We start from the raw sequence: 20,293 nt of genomic DNA, 5'->3' as shown, positions 1-20,293 counted from the left end.
GAGGCATCAAGGGATCACCAATTTGGTACTGGAGGGGAGCATGGAGGTTAAAAATTGTAAAGGGAGTCCAAGAAATGAATACAGTAAGCAGATTCAGAAGGATTTAGAGTGCAGTGGTTACTCACAGATGATGAGGCTTGCACAGGATAGAGTAGCATGGAGAGCTGCATCAAACCAGTCTTCGGGCTAAAGACTGCAACAACAACAAGGTCAAAACATTTTCCCCATGCATGTGGTTTATAAATTTTGGAGATATTGTTATCTGCTCAACATTATCATTTATTGTCTTCTACAGTGCACTTTAAGTACTTGGTCAAAATTATCAACATAAGCTAGCTAACCGAGTAATTATAATAAAACATGGTTTTACATTCCCAGTGTGTACGTTTTCCCACCAATCTGAATCATTTTGTGCTGTGTGAGAAATATAGGTGTCATTTTTAATGGCCTTTTAATGTTCCCACAATGTTTTGTCACCTGATTGCCCTCTAAACTGCAATAAATCCTCAAAAACAGCAATTGAATTTGTTTTTCCTCACAAAGGCAAGTCATGCAATTTGCAAAACATACCCAAGAAAGTATTGATTTCAGCTTAGTGCAATATTAGTTTGTACTAATTTTGCAAGCTTCTCATTAACGAGTTTTTCTACACTCTTAGTTTGTTACTCATGACATTAACAAAATTACTTGACTTTTCAAGTGTATCTGTGTGCCATTCAGAATTCATACACATTTTGCCAAATTCATGAAACATTTTGAAATTGGAGAATTGGCAGTTTATGACTGCACTGTGTGATAGCTGCCATGCAACATATGTGGTCAGTACAAGTACACACAACCCATAAAGCACACCTTTAACTGCCTTATAAAAAAACAGCAATGGATATAGTGCCAGACAGACTAATCGAAATGTTCCATTTACACCATCTTTGTCATTCCTGAAATTATAATTTTTATCAGGCTGTCACGGTTTTAACAAAATCTTATACTTTAGGAAGTCTTCAACCTCCTTTTTTTTAATATAATTTTGGGCTTCAGAAATACTGATCAGGAGACTATACCTACATCCAAATCTATGCTTCGCAAGTCACCTTCACGGTGTGTGATGGAGGGCACTTTCCCCATTCATGTTCCAGTCACATTTGGTCCATATGGAGAACAGTTACTGGTCAGCCTCCATGTGGGCTTGAATTTCTCTAATGTTACCTTCATGCTCTTTTCACAAGATATACGGAAGAATATATGGGTTGACTCTTCTGGGACTATATGCACTCGAAAATTTAACAGCAGGCGATACCATGATGCAAAACATCTCTGTTGCAGCATTTGCCACTGTAGTTGGCTGAGCATCTCTGTAACGCTTTCATGCTTACGAAACGAACCTGTAATGAAGCATACTGTTCTTCTTAGAACCTCCTCTATTTCCTGTATCAATTCTATTTTGTATGGATCTCGGACTGATGAGCAGTATTTAAATATCGGTCAGATGACTGTTGTGGAAACTACCTCATTTGTGGGTGAACTGCATTTCCTGAGTATTCTTTCAGTGGATGTGTATGACAGCTACCTTACCTGTGATTAGTTTTATGTGGTCATTTCACCTTAAATCACTCTGTATGCATATTTCTTGATATTTCATGGAAGTAACTGCTTACAGTGACTCTTGTGCAATTATAGTCATACAGTTATGGGTCTTTCTGCCTATTTATGCACAATTTGTTTCTACTAATCCTTTCATCAAAGCATTTGAAACCAGCAGAGGTACTAGCTACGTCTATATTTTCACCATCAGTGCAATTACTAGGTAATAATTGGTAACAGTCAACCATTTTATGTTATTTACCCAACTCAAAAACATAGCTTGAGATATAATCATTAACTCACATCCCTAAAATGGATAACATTAAACAGTTACTAGGATTGTTAACACTCAAGTAGGTGTGCTGATTTTCGTCACATGAGCAGGAATGTGGTGTACATTATGCACATGTAAAGAATTGTTTTCTTTATTTTACCAAGGTAAACATGTATGAGCAAAATTATAGTGTGATTTTAGTTTAACTAAATGGCGATAAAATAAACTTATGATATGTGAGCCAAATCACTGTACAATTAAACAATAATAAAAAACTTTCATTGAAGCACTCTGTTGTCATGTACAAGTGTTACCCCACAGTAATGACCCACATGGAGCATTAAACAGTGCATTTGCATCGGATTCCAAGTAAGTATTTGGTTACTAATTATCTTGAACCACCTCATTGTGGGGTTGTGCTGCCAGCTTGGAGTCTCGGTCGTTTTTTTGTGCAGGTCATAAATTTTTTCTCACGTTGCTCACTGTCTACTTTATATTACTTTGCTCACTTGAACATATCACAGCACAACTTGTCACTGTGTTAGCTGAAGCTGTAATGAAGGGATAGATATGGGCTCATAATTGTAAAACCACAATGGAATGGTACAAGACAATGTTATTTGTGATTGGCACACTTTATACACAGTTGCTATTCGCTATTCTTTTACACAAAATTCTAAGTAAACCACATAAATGCACCACTGCTCACTTACCACTCATTCTTAACTATGGAAAAATTAAGAGGTAACTTCACTCACTGCTGAGAACACTCACACCATTCTGACCAACTGAGTTTTGTGACACGTCAATACCCACGCAGTACAGGTGAACACCACTTTAGCAAATGAAAAGAAATATAACATGTTATACTACTTTAAGTTAGAGCTTGCTAGTTGTTAACCATTATTTGAATTCTGAAGGTGCAAACTTTTGTTGAATGTGTTTTGTCATACAACTGTTTTGTTATACCAGTAGCCACTTGAGATTTATGGATATGTGCACACCTACTAAAGTGAGAACTAAGAGATTTTCACCGTCACAAGTTGTATAGGTTAAATACCATCTTTTGCGATTGTAATGAATGTCTTATTAAGACTAAATGTGTTTCGCTTTCTTCTAAAGAATCTTCAGTGGTCACTGTAACAATGTAGTTTTTTCCTCTTATAATTTTGTTTGCTAGGATTCTTATTGTTACTCATAATTTTTTGTTATTTATGTCATTCTTCCTGTTCTTTCACATGTATGTGTTGGACTTTAGCAAACAGCTAAGGTGCTTTAGAATGAAGCGAGGCATGTTTGGTCTTAATAAGACTTTCATTACAATTGCAAAAGAAGGCATTTAAACTTTACAACTTGTAAATTAATTTTGCGTTTTTTTCAGTATGTAGGTACCATACTGTATTTAATTTTTCAAGGATGATGCCATATTTAAAGGTTTTACTTCATTTTGTACATGTTTGCATTTAATGCCCATTTATGATAAAACAATTCATTCTTTTAAACATTGGCAAGGGTGAGGAATGTGAGTACCTCTAGGAGAAACACAACAATGTTGCTCAAGAATATATTTGTACATATTGAATATAGGGCTCGGTATTAATCAGTTAATCATAACTATTGTGGTAATTGTATACTAATATTTATTTCAGGTCCGTTAATGTTACATAATCAATTATCCTTATGATTAATTATTTTAATTTTCCCTTTTTTGTTTTAAACCCTGCTGCATGTTTTGCCAACATCAGCGATCTAACAGTAGTCAATCCACATGCAACAATCTATCTGCCATATGTTTCTGCATGCAGCAAATCACCACCAATCTTGTGCATTGACACAATACAGTCGTGTACAAGATGTGGCTTACTTTGGCACCAATGACGCGTGTCATATTTTGTTTGAAGCTGAGTTGAGGATCTCGACCAAAAGCTTCTTCAACTCTGTGGTGGTCTTGGCTGCAGATTTCTAGACCTGCACTATCAGTTACGGGGTTGTAAGACTCCCCTACTTAGGGGTGCACTACACAAAGGAAACAGCTACTCAGGTAGCAGAATATTTGTGGAGTGCACATGGAGATTTTTTAGGCTAGGTGGTAGTTTGATGTACTCTGATGAACGCTTGACAGTTGGACACACAGAAGACTAAGTTCAGAGTAAAGACATTGTAACTGTCAAAATTTTATGAGTAAACTGAAAGTATTCATTACAGAGTTATTGAATTAACTGCCCTCCAGTAAATTGGTGGCACTCAAATTATTCTCGGGTCCTAGAGCCGGCTGAAACCCAAAGTAGGAAGCTCTGAGATATTTAGCGAGTCACGGTGCATTTATTGAAGGGACAAATTAGACACCATTGTAGTCAACAATAATATTGTCTCTAATGAGTTTGATTTTGATTGTGACTGGGAAGTTATCTGGATGCGTATATGATTCCACCATGACTGTTTTAGAGACCTCCAAAGAAAGTCTATAGTGAATAGTGCAGAAACAACCAGTTCATGCAGTGTTAGTTGGAGGCAACTTTGACCTACTGAGTATATGTAAAACCAGCTAGCTGGTTGAAGGCTTCTATCCACTCACTCATTGACCAGTCTGCTGTTGCAATAGAAGATAGCAGAAGGAAAGCTGAAGTTTTAAATTATACTTTCAAGAAATCTGTAACATTTCTGGTATCATCTCATGGACTTTTCTCTGTGCATGCAACCATTGTGTTGTTTCAGAGCACAACAAAATGTAATCAGCTGACTCTGAAGGAATGTAGAATGACAAACCCTACTTGTCAACATATAGTTGGACATAACACACTGTTACAGTAGGCGGTAGTTTACAGGGGTGCAGCAGCGTGGCATAGCCGCACGGTCTGAGGCATCTTGTCACGGTTCATGCCGCTCCCCCCGTTGGATGGTAGAGTCCTCCCTCAGCCACGGGTGTGTGTGTTGTCCTTAACGTAAGTTAGTTTAAGTTAGATTAAGTAGTGTGTAAGCTTAGGGACCAATGACCTTGGCAGTTTGGTTCCATAAGATCTTGCCACTAATTTCCAGTTTACAGGGGTGCATGGCATCATGTTAGTGCATACCTACTCGTCGGTATTGTGTCCTTGCCAGGCAGCCTCACTGCTCCAACCTCTGAAACTCACCTGATACCACTTCTAGTGTAATCATGTGCATGCTGCACTCCAGCATGTGAATTCTGCTTAAGGAATCTTTCAATGCAGCCATGCTTGGTGATTTTGGATACAGCTGCCAATAAAGGGAAACCAATTCTAACAGAAAGAAACCAATTCTCGTAGAATTGTACTGTATTATGGAGGCCCAGTGTCCTCAGATTGAATGGTTGTGTGTTCATCATCAAAGGGTCGTTGGCGACGACAATACGACAACACTTGAATGCTTAACAGATTGTCAATATTCTATGATCACCTACCTTCACACACAAGAATAATGCATCACACACAACATGAGCTTTGTTCATGTATTATTTAAATCTAAGCCTCAGTAGTATGTCACCAGCATAAATATACTTTCATACACATGATTAAAGTTCACTGCCAGGGTGACTTTACTTTGAATGATATTACTAACACAGTTGTGTCCATAGCAAGCTTGTTATACAATTAAGATGGACCGTCACTCACTACACATTGTTCCGTTCAACTACCAAACTGTGTTTCTTGTCACAATGATGTGTCTTTCCACTGCTCATGATTCATGGTGGCAGTGACATCAGACACCACTGTTTTCCAAACAGTACCTCTGATTGCACTGACATCATTCTCTCCAGTTTATATACATGGAGACAAACTCTAAACAATGCTTTATCAATATGGTGACTTGTCTCCTGTCCACCACAATAAAATATATGGTGGACTATTTTTCCTACTGGCTGGGTCTGCTGATTGGTTATTCCTCTGGGACCTAAGTGAAGGGATATCTGTCCTTGAGAACTGCATCGTAACTTTTATGTTTGGTCCCTTCTCTGTATGCCTGCCCCAGCTTTTACCCTATCCAAATCTTGCTGGTTGCAGCCCACCATGATGACTGCTGATATTGGCAGCTGCCGGTCACACCTTCCTCCGAATGTGCTATGTGGCCTCACGTGCTCCAGCCTCCTCTGGGGTCAGTTCTGATACACTCTCTTAATTAAAAATTAAGTGTCTCCATAGCCCTGTCGTTGTAGTGGTTTTAGCATTCTTGTTGTAATAATATCCTGCATCATTTCAGAGGTTTTTGAACAAATTATGCTTCTGAATTACCATTCTTAATTTATTAAATTAATTATCAGCTTGAGTGTGTGCAGTGCTGTGACAGTACACTGCCATGTCTCAAATTGTTCACACAGGAGGATCGTACAGACATACCATTGTTTGACCATCGAAAGACTCCCATATGGAAGAGTAATAGGCATCCCTGGCATAGAGAAGCAACTGAAAGAGTTGAAAACAAATAAGTCACCAGGTCTGAATACTCTGCAGCATCGGCCCCTTACTTGGTTTGCATTTATCTCGGATCTCTCACCCAGTGTGAAGTCGCAAGTGGCTGGAAAAATGTGCAGGTGACTATGGTATATTAGAAGGGGAGAGAATTAACTTGCAAAACTACAGACCAATATCCTTAACATCAGTTTGCTACAGAATTCTTGAACATATTCTCAGTGTGAATGTAGTAAATTTTCTTGCACTGGAAAAATTCTGTCCACAGATCAGCATGGTTTTAGGAAGCATCACTTGTGGAAAACTCAGGTTGCCTTTTCTCACGATATCCTGAAAACTACGGATGAAGGGCAACAGGAAGATTCCATATTCCTAGATTTCCAAAATGCGTTTGATATGATGCCCCACTGCGGACTGTTAATGAAAGTGCGAGGTCACAGAATAGGTTCCCAGATACGTGAGTGGCTTGAAGACTTCTTAAGTAATAGGACCTAGTGTGTATCACTGACAGAGCTATCACCTGGAGTGCCCCAGGGAAGTGTGATACAACCACTAATATTCTCTATACACATAAAAGATCTGATGGATGAGGTGAGCAACAATCTGTGGCTCTTTGGTAATGATGCTGTGGTATACAGGAAGGTGTCATTTCTAATTTCTGTGATGATGCTGTGGTATACAGGAAGGTGTCATTTCTCATTTCTTTGATGAATGGCAACTAGCTCAAAATGTAGGAAAAATTGGCGTGATGAATATCAGCTAGCTCTAAATGTAGGAAAATGCAAGTTAATGCAGATCAGTAGGAAAAACAATCCTGTAATGTTTGAATACTGCATTAATAGTGTGCTACTTGACACAATCAGGTTGATTAAATATTGAGGGATAATGTTGCAAAGCAGCATTAAATGAAACGAGCATTTAAAGACTGTAGTGGAGAAGATTAATGGTCAATGTTAGTAGCAAGAGGTTTTGAAAAGTATGGTTCATCTGCAAAGGAGGTGCATATATAACACCAGTGTGACCCATTCTTGAGTACTGCTTGAGTGTTTGGGATCCCCACCAGAGCAGATTAAAGAAAGACATCGGAGCAATTTGCAGGTGGGCCAGTAGACTTTTTGTCGGTAGGTTCGATCAACGTGCAAGTATTACATTCTGTGTTTCCTCCCATGTGTATATGGCAACACCGTCAGTAGGAAACACTGTGCGGCATATCTGTCAGTGTGATGTGGTCTAAGTTACCTTTGATATTTCTTCTTCTGATATACTTGCCTTTTAGTTTTGTTCTCTTCTTGTGGATACTCCTTATCACAGCTGTGTGCAAACTTACTCCTCTTGATTTCGTATCCAGGCAGGATTATGCTGTAAAAGTGTGTCTCACTAGTCTCAACTGCTGAATGATGAACACGTCTTCAGTGATAATCATCTGTACTGTTCAAACTATTTTATATCAGGTGTGTAGACAGATCCAAATATCAGTAACTCATAAACTCTAAACACATCGATCAGTACATTGAACCACATTGAACTCCTCTTAAGATGTATGATTTACCATCTTCATTTGTCTTGAGTGTTTACTTTGTAGTATGTTTGCTCTCTCTCTTAGGTGTTCATGACACCTTCAAGGAGTATCACCAGGGCATAAATGCCCACATCCAGCAAGTGCTACTTCACTCACCATGGCACGCCTTGCCTTTGCTACATTATGGTTCTACTTAAACACAGCTGCACAGATTGGGATGTGCAAAGTGGATTATTTCCACTACATAAAATGTTTATAAGACACATGGCCACCAGTGGGAGCATCATCAATGGAACATAGATCATTCTCACGAATAAACCATGTTACACTACAGATTCCCTCTCTGACACAAAAGATGTGCAAAGCTCCTGTAACACACTCTTTACAATTAAATGTAACATTTCTGATATCATTTTAGTTTGTTAGCTGTTTCATGTATACTTAATAAATGTATGGAATGTTTTCTTAAATGTTCATGCATGATTATTCATTTGGTCTCAAAGAGTTAGCATGCAAGATGTTTCTAGTAATTTGCACTCAGTCATTACACACTCCATAAAATTAATTGTGCTTTTAACTTTTAAGAGTGTGGAATTTTTTCTTCATTTAAATTGAAATACATTGTTAGGCCACAAAAGTAGTTTAACATTAGTAATATAATTAATTTCGGAATGGAAATTACCATCCATTGGTTCCAGGTTAAATTTGTTTGCTCCTAACTAGTTTGGATACCCAATCAACAAATTGACCAATTGTCACTCAACTTGTATTATCCAGTGTCAATAATTGAGTTCAACTCTTTCTATGGGCAGATACTATACGACCATTCTTTGTTTCAGATGAAAGTGTCCCCTATTCATTCCCTACCCAAAATGATTCATGTTATCCCTCTGTGGATTCTCCTAACCAAAGAACTAGGCCCCTCTAATTGGCATACCTACCCTCAGACTCCTCTATACAAAAAAAGTACAGGCCTTTTCTTTCGTACTTGCACCTGACATCAGCCATAGGACAGCCTCTCTGTAAGTCTGCCTACCCATCTCAACTCCTTCAACTCACATAAAGCAGAGTACACTGCACCATAATTTAAGATATGTCTGCACAGTACCTCAATTTCATATCTCACATCATGGCAGGAAGAGGTTCCTTTGCTCCTGGCATGTCTTCACCCCAGTTTTAAAGCATACTGCACCATACTCCCTATACAAAATTGCTTTTACCTACATGTTTGTTGCTGTATGAAAATACATTTGCATTAGCATATAACTTTGGGTTACCATATACCCATGTTCATTTCCTTTTCTCAAGATCATTTAGATCTGCTACTGTGTTTGTATTTAAAACTGTCCAAGCCATCACTTACAGCTCAATTTGTCATTAAAAATTTCACAAAGCATTATAAAGCAAGGACTGAAATTGCCATTTTCGTCCTTTGAAGGCTCAATGGATTTTATGTTGACAACAAAACCTGCTAGAGTAGTTTCCATTGCCACTTATTTTGTAAAACACTAATGTTGCAACACATGTCCAGGTGATTAAATATTGTTTATGTCTTCTCACACTGATCAAATATTATGTTACTTAAATATAACCTAATTTTTATGTCTGCTACTCCTGTTCCTTGTGTAGCACCTTCTATTGAAAACTTATAAAACAATCTTGTTTTATTATTCATGCATCTGTGCTACCAATTAATAAATTTCTCACAGCACTGCTATCTTCTGCTCATTATGCTCATGTTAGTGCATCATATTTCTGAGATGTGCTACACTCACTGGCTTTCCCTGTTTGTCTTTCCCCACAATGTGTGATATGCCTAACATGCAGTGTAGCGGTGTCATACACAGTGTGTGTACAGCGCGAAAATTATGTCCATTTGTCCAAGTTGCACTTTTGTACATGTATTGCTCTCCTGTGTCAACATGTTGTGATAGAATCATGTGTAAAAGAGAAGGGTTTCACCGATGGAAAAACATTAATATGAATATGAGAAAGATAGAACTGGTATTCCTGGTGGAGAAGGAGAAAGGGAGGAGGAGAATAGATTTGTTAAGGTCAAAGAAAGAAAAACAATAGCCCCAAAAGACAGAGTTCCTAACCACCCCCCACCCCAAAGAATTCCCACTTCTGCTAAAGTTCTTCGTAGATATGCCAGAGGGAGAAGGTGTTTGGGACTCCCTACTGAACACACTTGTCACAACTTCATCATCACAAATCCTGAAAATTGACCTTAGCAAATCTCGGTTTTAAGTGTGGAGAGTAAGAACAGCAACAACACATGGAAGAAAGAAAAGAAAAATTAGTGAATCATCAGTTGTAATCATCAGAAGTTGGTCTTTCTATTGTCATGTGTATCAACTGTTCATAAGGAACCTCCCATATAAAACCAATAGAAACCCTATCATTTTGCATTGTTCCTCTTAAAAAACTATAGTATCTCAGTTCATCTGCATCCGTACTCAGCAAACCTCTGCGAGGCAAGTAGCAGAAGGTACGTCCCATTGTACCAGTTATTAGAGTTTCTTCCTGTTCCATTCACGTATGGATCGTTGGAAGAATAATTGTTTGAAGGCCTCTGTGCATGCAGTAACTATTTTAATCTTATCCTCACTATCCCTGTGTGAGAAATATATAGGGGGTTGTAGTATATCCTTAGAGTAATCATTTAAAGCCGGTTCTTGAAATTTTGTTAATAGACTTTCTTGGTATAGTTTACATCTTTCTTCAAGAGTTGCCATTTCAGTTCATTCAGTATCTCTGTGAAACTCTCCCATGGTTTAAAAAAACCTATGAGCATTCATGCTGCCCTTCTCTGTATATGTTCAATACCCCCTGTTAGTCCTATCTTATGGATCCCACACACTTGAGTAATATTCTAGGATGGATCACATGAGTGACTTTTAAGTAATCTCTTTTGTAGACTGAGTGCACTTTCCCAGTATTCTAACAATAAACTGAAGTGTACCACCGGCTTTACCCATGACTGAACCTATGTGATTGTTCCATTTCACATCCCTACGAAGTGTTACACCCATGTACTTGTATGAATTGGCCAATTCCATCAGTGACTTACTGTTATTATAGTCATAGGATACTATGTTTTCTCGTTTTGTGAAGTGCAAAGTTTTACAGCTCTGAACATTTAGAGCAAGCTGCCAAACTCTACACCATGTTTAAATCTTGTCAAGATCTGACTGAATATTTATGCAACTTCTCTCTGATATCACTTCATTATAGACAACCACATATTCATCTGCAAAAAACCTGATTTTACTATTAATATTGTCTTGCAGGGTTATTAATATACAACATGAACAGCAAGGGTCCCAACACACTTCCCTGGGGCACATCTGCAGTTACTTCTACATTGGACAATGACTCTCCATCCAAGATAACATGCTGTGTCCTCCTCAGTTATACATAACAGTATACGTAGATAACATATGTGTGTATCTTTTTCTGTAAGAAACATACTACATATTATTAATATTTTAAACAAAAATTGATAATTCCAGTTATTTGCATAGCATCGTTTAGTGTTATATTCTTGTTTTGACAAACAAGGATATGATTTAGTTATTAAATAAAATAGAATAGTAATAGGTACAGAATATAGAATAGTGTAAGTGGAAGGAATGGCTTTGGAGAAATAAAAGAAAAATACCAAAGCCTTTAACTCAGACTTCTGACAGGCATCATTCTGCCGAATTTCCAAAGTGTGCAAATTCTCCTGGGGTTGTGTGTTTCTTAACTGTATCAACATTGTATAGTACCTTTCTCTAGCCAGTATCGGGATGAACCAGGAACAGTGCCTTAGGATGTGATATTCCCGCTACCTTAAAAGGTGGAACTATGATGGACATCTGTTACTAAAACTAAGTCATCTATGCTAAATACAGGTACATCTATGCTAAATGCAGGTACATCTGCTGTATTGTTAAACTTACACAGTTTGCTCTGGGATGACTCGTGTAACTTGCTTCTTATCTTAGTGTGTATTACAGCTGCCTCTTCATCCATTGAAGTGGAGCATCTGAAGAATTTTAATAATGGCTCTCCTATAAATTTCTTATGCATTGTCTCTACTAGTGATAACCCAGTGGACATCCGTGGTATCTCATTCAATATGATCTGGAATTCTGGTATCATATGTGCCCATGTGATATGTTTTTGGGACCTATATGTTCAACATAATTGGACAAACTCTTTCATTACTTTCTCACACGGATCAGACTGTGGGTAATATTTTGATATGGTTAGATGACATACTGTTTCCCATGTCAAAAACTCTTTAAGATTGTGGCTGGTTAACAGTGGTTCATTATCAGTTAATAGTCTCTTAGGTTTTCCCATATCTTGAAAATAGTTATTTAAGCAATTGACTACTGTGGTTTTATTAGCTTGCTTGGTTTGGTGAAGTGTTACATGTTTTTACTAACACTCTAACTGCACAAAAATGTAAGTCACACCCCCTCTACCTGTGGGTAGTTGGCCAGAAAAGTCTGCTCCATTAAGGTCATGTAACCCTTTAGCTACATACAGAACTGATTTGTGAACTCAAATGGGAATTCATGCAGGGAAAGTGACATTCTTTTTGAGAAATGTTATTGAGAAAATTTAGAGAAAAAGCGTTTGAAGCTGACAGTAGAATGACACTACTGACTCCAACATACATTTCGTGTAAGGTCCATGAACATAAGACAAAAGAAATTAGGGCTCATACAGGGGCTTATAGACAGTCATTTTTCACTTGCAAGTGGAACTGGGAGGGGAAAGAGTATTTGTGTGGATGTAGACAGTTTCAGTCTACTGCTGGCCCACCATTTGTCAGTCTAGGAAATATCTTTCACTTCAAACAGCTGTCTTCTCACAAAGATAGACACTTAACTCATAATGCAGGCAGTGTTGCTGTGGCCATTGTTTGCAAGTAGCCTTAAAAATGTTAAGTGTCAGAGGCAGAAATAATTATCTAAATGGTCAAGAAAGTGGCTTCTTAAGCAATAAACATTGTCACATAAGGTATTAATTTGGGTTAGATAGAGCAGCAATCAGTCGTAGAACTCAGTTGCTTTAATATGACATTTATAGTCACAATGCAGATCGGATTTCGACCTGTATCAGGTCATTATCAATGCTAAAACAAATACAAGAGTATATATTACAATGTGATTTACAAAAGTTATAAGTCCATCACATTGTTGTCGTTTAATGTTAACATTACATAACAGTGCGGAATTGTAGCAGTTGTTCGTGCTCAAGTGAATGTTAACACAGTTCAACCATTACTGTCGTAAAATTGTATGTTGGTTTCACAGTACACATCGGTTTTGTGTATGGCGCCCTCTATGAGCTGCGTCTAAAGTTTACAGTTTTGACGACATTTTTTGTAATATTTATGTTGTATAGTAACTAAGTAGTAACATGAAATTATTTTGAGTAAAACTGTGTAAAATTACAGTTCTTACTTTTTCTCATGTCTATAATGTGCTAGATGTTTAAATTTACTATAGCACGTAACAGTGACAGTTTACGCCTCATGGGCTAAAATTAATTATAAAACTGATATGGCTTCGTAAAGTACATTATAGGAAGTATTGCATATTTTGTCGTGTTGGGACCTGTCTTAACTTATTTAGTTGTTACTTGACAAAAGATATAACGTGAACTTTATTTACAAAATGCACTTTGTTGGCACTAGTAGCGCTTGTAAGCATCATTTTAATATGTTGCACTTAGTGGCTGAGAAATAAGAACAATATGATAAAGCATGATCTTTTGAACACTTATTTTGAAAAATGACAGTTTTACGTATTAATTGTTGCTAGTAGTTACCCTCATGAGTTTGTGTGTTATTCTAATGCAATAAGTTATGTAAATATAGTGTTATGAAAGTGGTACTCATTTAGATCTTACGCAAGTGGCTGCTACATAATGGCGTGAGGTTGCGACTGATCTTTGAGGCCCACTGGGTCGAATTTTTCACTGCTTTCAAGTAGGCAGTTTTCACACAATTCCCAGAAATGGGCATTTTTCATTATGGCCTGATCATTGATCAGGTTACACTTAGCATTTATTTGGTGGCAAAAGATCTCCATCTCCTCAAGAAGATCGAGGAGTCCACCCTTCTCGCCTCTATGTAGCAACCTTACATTTGACGTTAACATTGGCAATCTATGTTTAGTTGACAATAAATGTGCAGCCAGACTTGATTTCTCTGCTGCATCTTTTCTTTCTAGAGCAACATGTTCCTTAAACCTAGTTTCCAGTCTCCTCCCTGTCTGACCTATGTAACATGCACCACAATCAGGACAATAAATTTTATAAACCCCAGATGAATCAAGTACATCTTTTACATCTACAGTATGTTGTAAGATACATCCTAAATTATTTGTTGTTCCAAAGGCTACTTTCACTTTGTATTTTCTGAAAATCGATGCAATTCTCATGCTCATTTTCCCATAATAAGGCAAGGTGACAAAATTTTGTACTTTCTTTTGGTATCAAGGTATTTATCTCATTGCCATATTTTTTCTCTACATTCCTATATATCATATCGACAGATGTGTTAGGATAGTTATTCACTTTAGCGATATATCTTATAGTTGCCATTTCATTGTCATGTTCTTCTTTTGACAACTGAATGGCAAATACACGATTAATGGCGAAATTAAAAAATGCCTTTTTATGTTGAATATGATGGTTTGATGCGTAGTCTACAATACCATCTGTGCATGTTCTTTTTGCAAAAGGTACCAAATGTGTGCCTACCATTCTTTCTCTGGATTGATAAATCTAGAAATTTATGGAACCATTCATCTCAATTTCACCAGTAAACTTTATTGATTCATGCCAACTATTGAAAGTGGATAGTATGTTGTCAATTACTTCTTCATTCCCTTTTACTAACAACAGTGTGTCATCTACGTATCTATAGTAATATACAATTTTTTCTGCCCATAATGGGTTTTCTGTAAAGAATTTGTTCTCAAGGTGGTTTATAAATATGTCCGCTAGTATACCAGATATTGAGCTCCCCATACTAACACCGTTTTTTTTGAGAAAAGTCTGTACCATTAAATTTAAAATAGTTAAGTTCCAAAATTAGCTTCAGTAATCCAATGAACTCCTCAATTTCCCTTTTTGAAAGCCTAGTTTGCTCTAGTAAATTGCAATAGATTACCTGTATAGTTTCGTCAATAGGTATGTTTGTATATAAGTTTACAATGTCTAGAGAGACCAATTTCATTTCATCCGTTATTGGTGTATTTCTAATGCAGTACATGGATTGACCTTACACAATATACTGACTCTACTCTTCTGTAGGGTAAATACTTTTTATTTTATGGATACTGGCAGAAGAGATTATGGTAAAAGACCATACTGAGTGAGCAATACCTTATGCTAGTCAACATAATGGGAGGGGTATCTAAACACAAAGCAGGCAGAACTAAGAAATTTGGTTCAGCCTGCAACTTTTTTTAAATTACAGTTTCCGTGTTTGGCTTGGGATAACTGCTCTTTTCTCTTGTCTTTCCTACTAAAGAATTGTATGTGGCTGCCATCTTATCTTGATCACTATAATCATTGGTCTTAACATACCACAAACATTTGCACCCTTATATCCATACAGATTATAAAAATGAATATGTGTGTGTGTGTGTGTGTGTGTGTGTGTGTGTGTGTGTGTGTGTGTGTGTGTGTTGTTTGGGGTGGGTCTATTGTTACATGTTTTACATTTGGTTCAGCCTGCAACTTTTTTTAAATTACAGTTTCCGTGTTTGGCTTGGGATAACTGCTCTTTTCTCTTGTCTTTCCTACTAAAGAATTGTATGTGGCTGCCATCTTATCTTGATCACTATAATCATTGGTCTTAACATACCACAAACATTTGCACCCTTATATCCATACAGATTATAAAAATGAATATGTGTGTGTGTGTGTGTGTGTGTGTGTGTGTGTGTGTGTGTGTGTGTGTGTTGTTTGGGGTGGGTCTATTGTTACATGTTTTACTTTATTAGTTTTTTCCATTTCTTTTTGTATTGTTTTGCCTCTCTTTTCAAGCACTCTTACTTATGAAAGTGTTGCCTGATTTAATCATGAAAGGAATTAATTTTATGTTAAATATTGCACCTAATTTTCCATTGTTTTGCAGTTGATATTTATTTGTGATTTTCATTACATAGCTATCTAAATTTTGTGATATGGTGGAATCTGTTGACATTCATCTTTCATCTGATGTCATTAATTGTCAGTTGTGAAAATTTGTAAGACTTTTAGCTAGTAAGAGTATATCTGTACTGCAAGATACCATATGTTTACTCATGATATGTTTGAGTGGCATTTCAGATCGTTTCCAATCATTAGTGCCAAGAAATGAAATAATACATTGCAGTAATTACATCTCATGTTAAATGGTGATCTACTCTTTGTAGGTTGTATGGCAGAACGACTGAAGTTCAAACTTTTGGAGCGTGAACAGTGTGTTGATATCATTGCCGGTCCAGACAGTTACCGTGACCTTCCAAGGTTATTGGCAGTTACTGATACTGGACAAGCTGCAGTGAATGTGCTGCTGTCATTAGATGAAACATATGCAGATATAATGCCAGTTCGCCTTAATCAAGATGCAGTAACAGCTTTTGTGTAAGTCATTAAATGGCCTATTATATTTTAAAGCAGGACATTAAAAAGTATTTATTCCCAGAAGTGAGAACAATTGTGATTATATCTCATATACTGCTCAAAATCAGAGCAAAACTTAAAATTCTATCTTCATTAGCTAATAATAAAAAGCAACATCATCCTAAAACCTTGTAGGTTGCTTTGAAAACTGTAGTACCTCACTAGACATGGTCCTACTGGAGGCTGTATGTATGTTCTTACGTTATTCCGACATTTTAATTGAATTACCCATCTATTTACAGAGAGCGCTACTGCTTAACGTGGCACTTAAACCACAGTGCAACTTGTTATTCTTGATATACATAAAGCATCACCAGAGATGAAGAAAGTGATGACTGAGGGGCAGGGGAAGAAACACTTAGGACCAGTCAGGAATTGAATCATGTACCTTTTAATTGTCCATAATCATGCATTGGTTGATTCACATTGTAAGAAGCTGTGATGTTCGAGTAGAGGTACCACAGATCATGATAAATCATTTAAGACTTGACAGAAAATGAGAACAAATACAAGGTGTGTTCTATAATTAATGGGACCAAATTCATAAAAAATCATTTATTGAATATATTCGTACAAATAATCAAAATTTTTCAAAATAGCACCCTCTTGCGCCAATACACTTCTGGATGCGGTGTTTCCATGCCTGGAAGGCTTCCTGGATTGCCTTTTCCGGAATGTCCTTTAGAGCTGGTGTAACATGCGCCTGGGTGCTTTCAATCATGTCCCACTGTTTTCCTTTCATGACTCCTTTCAACAGAGGAAACAAAAAAAAGTCAGCAGGAGCCAGGTCAGGACTGCAGGGAGGCTGGGGAACCAATGGGGTCTTGGCCCTGGCTAGGAAGTCATTGACAATGAAGGCTCTTTGACTCGGAGCGTTGTCGTGATAAACTTTCCACGTGTCCTTGATGTCACTTCAGCAGTGCGAGACCCTCCTTTTCAGTCTTTTGAGCACTTCCAAGTAGAAAGCTGAGTTTACTGTAGTCCTGGTAGGTACAAATTCATGATGGACAATGCCTCTGACATCAAAGAAGACAATGAGCATGGTTTTGATCCTGGATTTGCTCATCCATACCGTCTTGGGACGGGGCGACGATGGGATGTACCACTCTGAACTCTGCCTTTTTGTCTCAGGGTCATACTCAAAAATCCACAACTCATCATCAGTGATAACTGAGTTTAAAAAATGAGGATCATTTTCACACATTTGCAACATTTCTCGGCACCGAAGCACTCGCGTGTGCTTGTGTTCGTTGGTCAACACTTTTGGGACGAGTTTGGCACACACCTTTCTCATGTTCAAATCTTCGGTCCCAATGCGGAAAATGGTTGTTTTTGACATGTTTAGAGTCTGTGCTATCAACTGAAGGCTCAACCGTCTGTCAGGGTTCAAACAACAGCGCACACTCGTCACATTTTCGTCGACTCGTGCAGTTGACGGCCGTCCACTGCGAGGTTTGTTGGGGATCTCCTCTCGGCCCTCCATGAACGACTTGTGCCATTGGAAAACTTTTGATTTGGAGAAGCAATCATTTCCAAAGGCATGCTGAAGTAATGGAAACATTTCAGTGGCAGACTTCTCAAGTTTAACGCAAAATTTGATACCGTACTGTTGCTCTGCAGAATGATCCATTGTGCCGTGTTACATAAACTCAAAATGAGGTTGACGTAAATGCATGTCCTGACTCTCTGGCAGCTCGCAGCCAAATGAGACAAAGAGCGTTTTGAAGCTAACACCCCCATCCACTTAGTCCAGCCGGTTACAACGTGCTATGTGTACCGTTGTGTCAGAAAAAAATTGGTCGCATTACTTATGGAATGCACTCTGTAACATACATTGAGAAATTTAAAATTTTCGTGGCAAATTAAATGTTTGAAGAGATTTCGGGATTGCAGCCAGTCATCATAAACTTCAGTCGATGATATTTCAGCTGGACATCTGAATGTCATCTTCAGGTGAGCTATCAAAGACTGACAAATATGTTCTCTGCGCCACCTTATAAAGCACACTGATAGTATTCCCATGCATGCATCAGAGTCATGATGACAGAATGACCACACCGCCTGGTGGTAGCGCCCTTGCTGGTGGAACTGCAAGGATCAGCTGTCCTTGGCATTGGCGCTCGTGCAGTCATCAGAGTATTCTGGTGTCTTTGACTGGAGCAAATATCAGAGTTGGGATTCCACGCATTAGCCGCTGTCATGGTTCATTAGAGTGTCTGCAATGCATATTTCATCAGATTCTTTTATAATGAACTCCCAAAAAGGTGTTGCTGTGGCCAAAGTGGCCAAAATTAATGTTTTGTCATACTCCATTGAATGTCCATTGGAGCAGTGTTCTGCAGTCGCAGACTTGCTGGGTTGTAGGAGGTGAGTGGGGCGTTCATGTTTTGTCAGTGTTCTTCCACTGTGCATGTTGTTGGTCCTATATAGGCTATATCATACTGCCAAGGTATTTTGTAAATTCCTGCCTTCTGCAATAACAAGTTATCCTTCACTGATCCCAGCAGGTCCAAAATCTTAGATGGTGGGCATAAAATCACATCCATCTGAAAATTACTAAGGATTCATGCTATTTTGAAGGAAATATTGCCAACAAAGGAAAGAAAAGCTAGGGATTTTGTTGGCACGTTCTCCTCGTTATATACTTCCTGGTTCTTGGTTTTAATTTCTGTTAATTTTGCTGGGTCAAGTATCCATTGTCTCTGACCACTGTCCTTAAATGTGCAAGCTCTTTGGGTAAACTATCTACGTCTAATACTGTATGAAGCCTGTGTACAAGGGTTTTAAGCCCACTCGTGATTTGGGGCGGGTGATCACAACTTGAAAAATGCAAGTACAAATCAGTGAGAGTATGCTTACAGTAGACAGAACATCCCAGAGAGCCATCACTATTCCATTTAACCAACATATCCAGGAATGGGAGACAACCATCTTTCTCTAATTCCATGCTAAACTGACTGTTCTCATGAATGCAGTCAAGATGATGTTAAAAACTTCATTAACTTATCTTCTCTGTGGGGCCACACAATGAAAGTATTATCCACGTACCTCCAAAAAACAGTTGATTTAAGAACCACTGATTCAGGTGCTCTTTCCTCAAAATCCTCCATACAACACTTAGTCACCAGGGGAGACAAGAGGCTGCACGTGGTGACGACGTCAATATTCTGATTAAACATAAAATAGGTTGAGGGAAGAGCATGCTGAAATGAAGCAGTGATGGTCAACTGAAACTATTTACCAGTTAGTGCCAAGGAATCAGCAAGAGGTGCCTTGTACATTTATTGCTACTGCGGAAACAGTTTTAGCTTAAGTGGAAGAACAACCTGTAGTAGCACGATGTTACATATATTCATTGTAGTTATAACTTAGCCTATTTGCTGGAAATGCATGTATAAATGGAAATTATTGAAGACAAAATGTAACTCTATCAAGGGTAGAGAAAAATTTCAAGCCATTAACAGATATCTGAGAGACAAACACAACATGGATGGGGAAGATTGCAACCAAAGCCATATGTATCTAGCTTATATTATTGCTTATATTCCTTACAATATGTAACTGATGCATAGATATGCATGATTTTCGCTTCAATTGAATAAATTGGTAGGTGGAATATGAGAGAATGTGACTTGTCCATGAGGCTTGCAATGCATAACACATAACAAATAGATGGAAAAATACTGAAAGAATGTTGAACTGCACCAAAAGTAATCACACATTATGACCAGATTGTCTCTGTTTGATAAAGAACAGATTGTTGTTGCTAGGAGGCATATTGCCCCAATAGCCAAAGTGACTGTTCTTCTGAGA

The 20,293-nt window shown here is 37.9% G+C and overlaps 1 protein-coding gene across 1 annotated transcript in view; it reads left to right on the top strand.

Moving 5' to 3' along the window:
* LOC126236183 (CDK5RAP1-like protein) overlaps positions 1 to 20,293 on the top strand; it is a 130,318-nt gene that overhangs the window by 11,983 nt on the left and 98,042 nt on the right. Inside the window, exon 3 of the mRNA XM_049945283.1 lies at positions 16,231 to 16,441. Coding sequence (XP_049801240.1) covers positions 16,231 to 16,441 — 211 coding nt within the window. The remainder of the gene's footprint in view (positions 1 to 16,230; positions 16,442 to 20,293) is intronic.

The sequence above is a fragment of the Schistocerca nitens genome, chromosome 2 (assembly GCF_023898315.1).
Source record: "Schistocerca nitens isolate TAMUIC-IGC-003100 chromosome 2, iqSchNite1.1, whole genome shotgun sequence".
Lineage (NCBI taxonomy): Eukaryota > Metazoa > Arthropoda > Insecta > Orthoptera > Acrididae > Schistocerca > Schistocerca nitens.
This window is presented reverse-complemented; position numbering and strand designations above follow the sequence as displayed.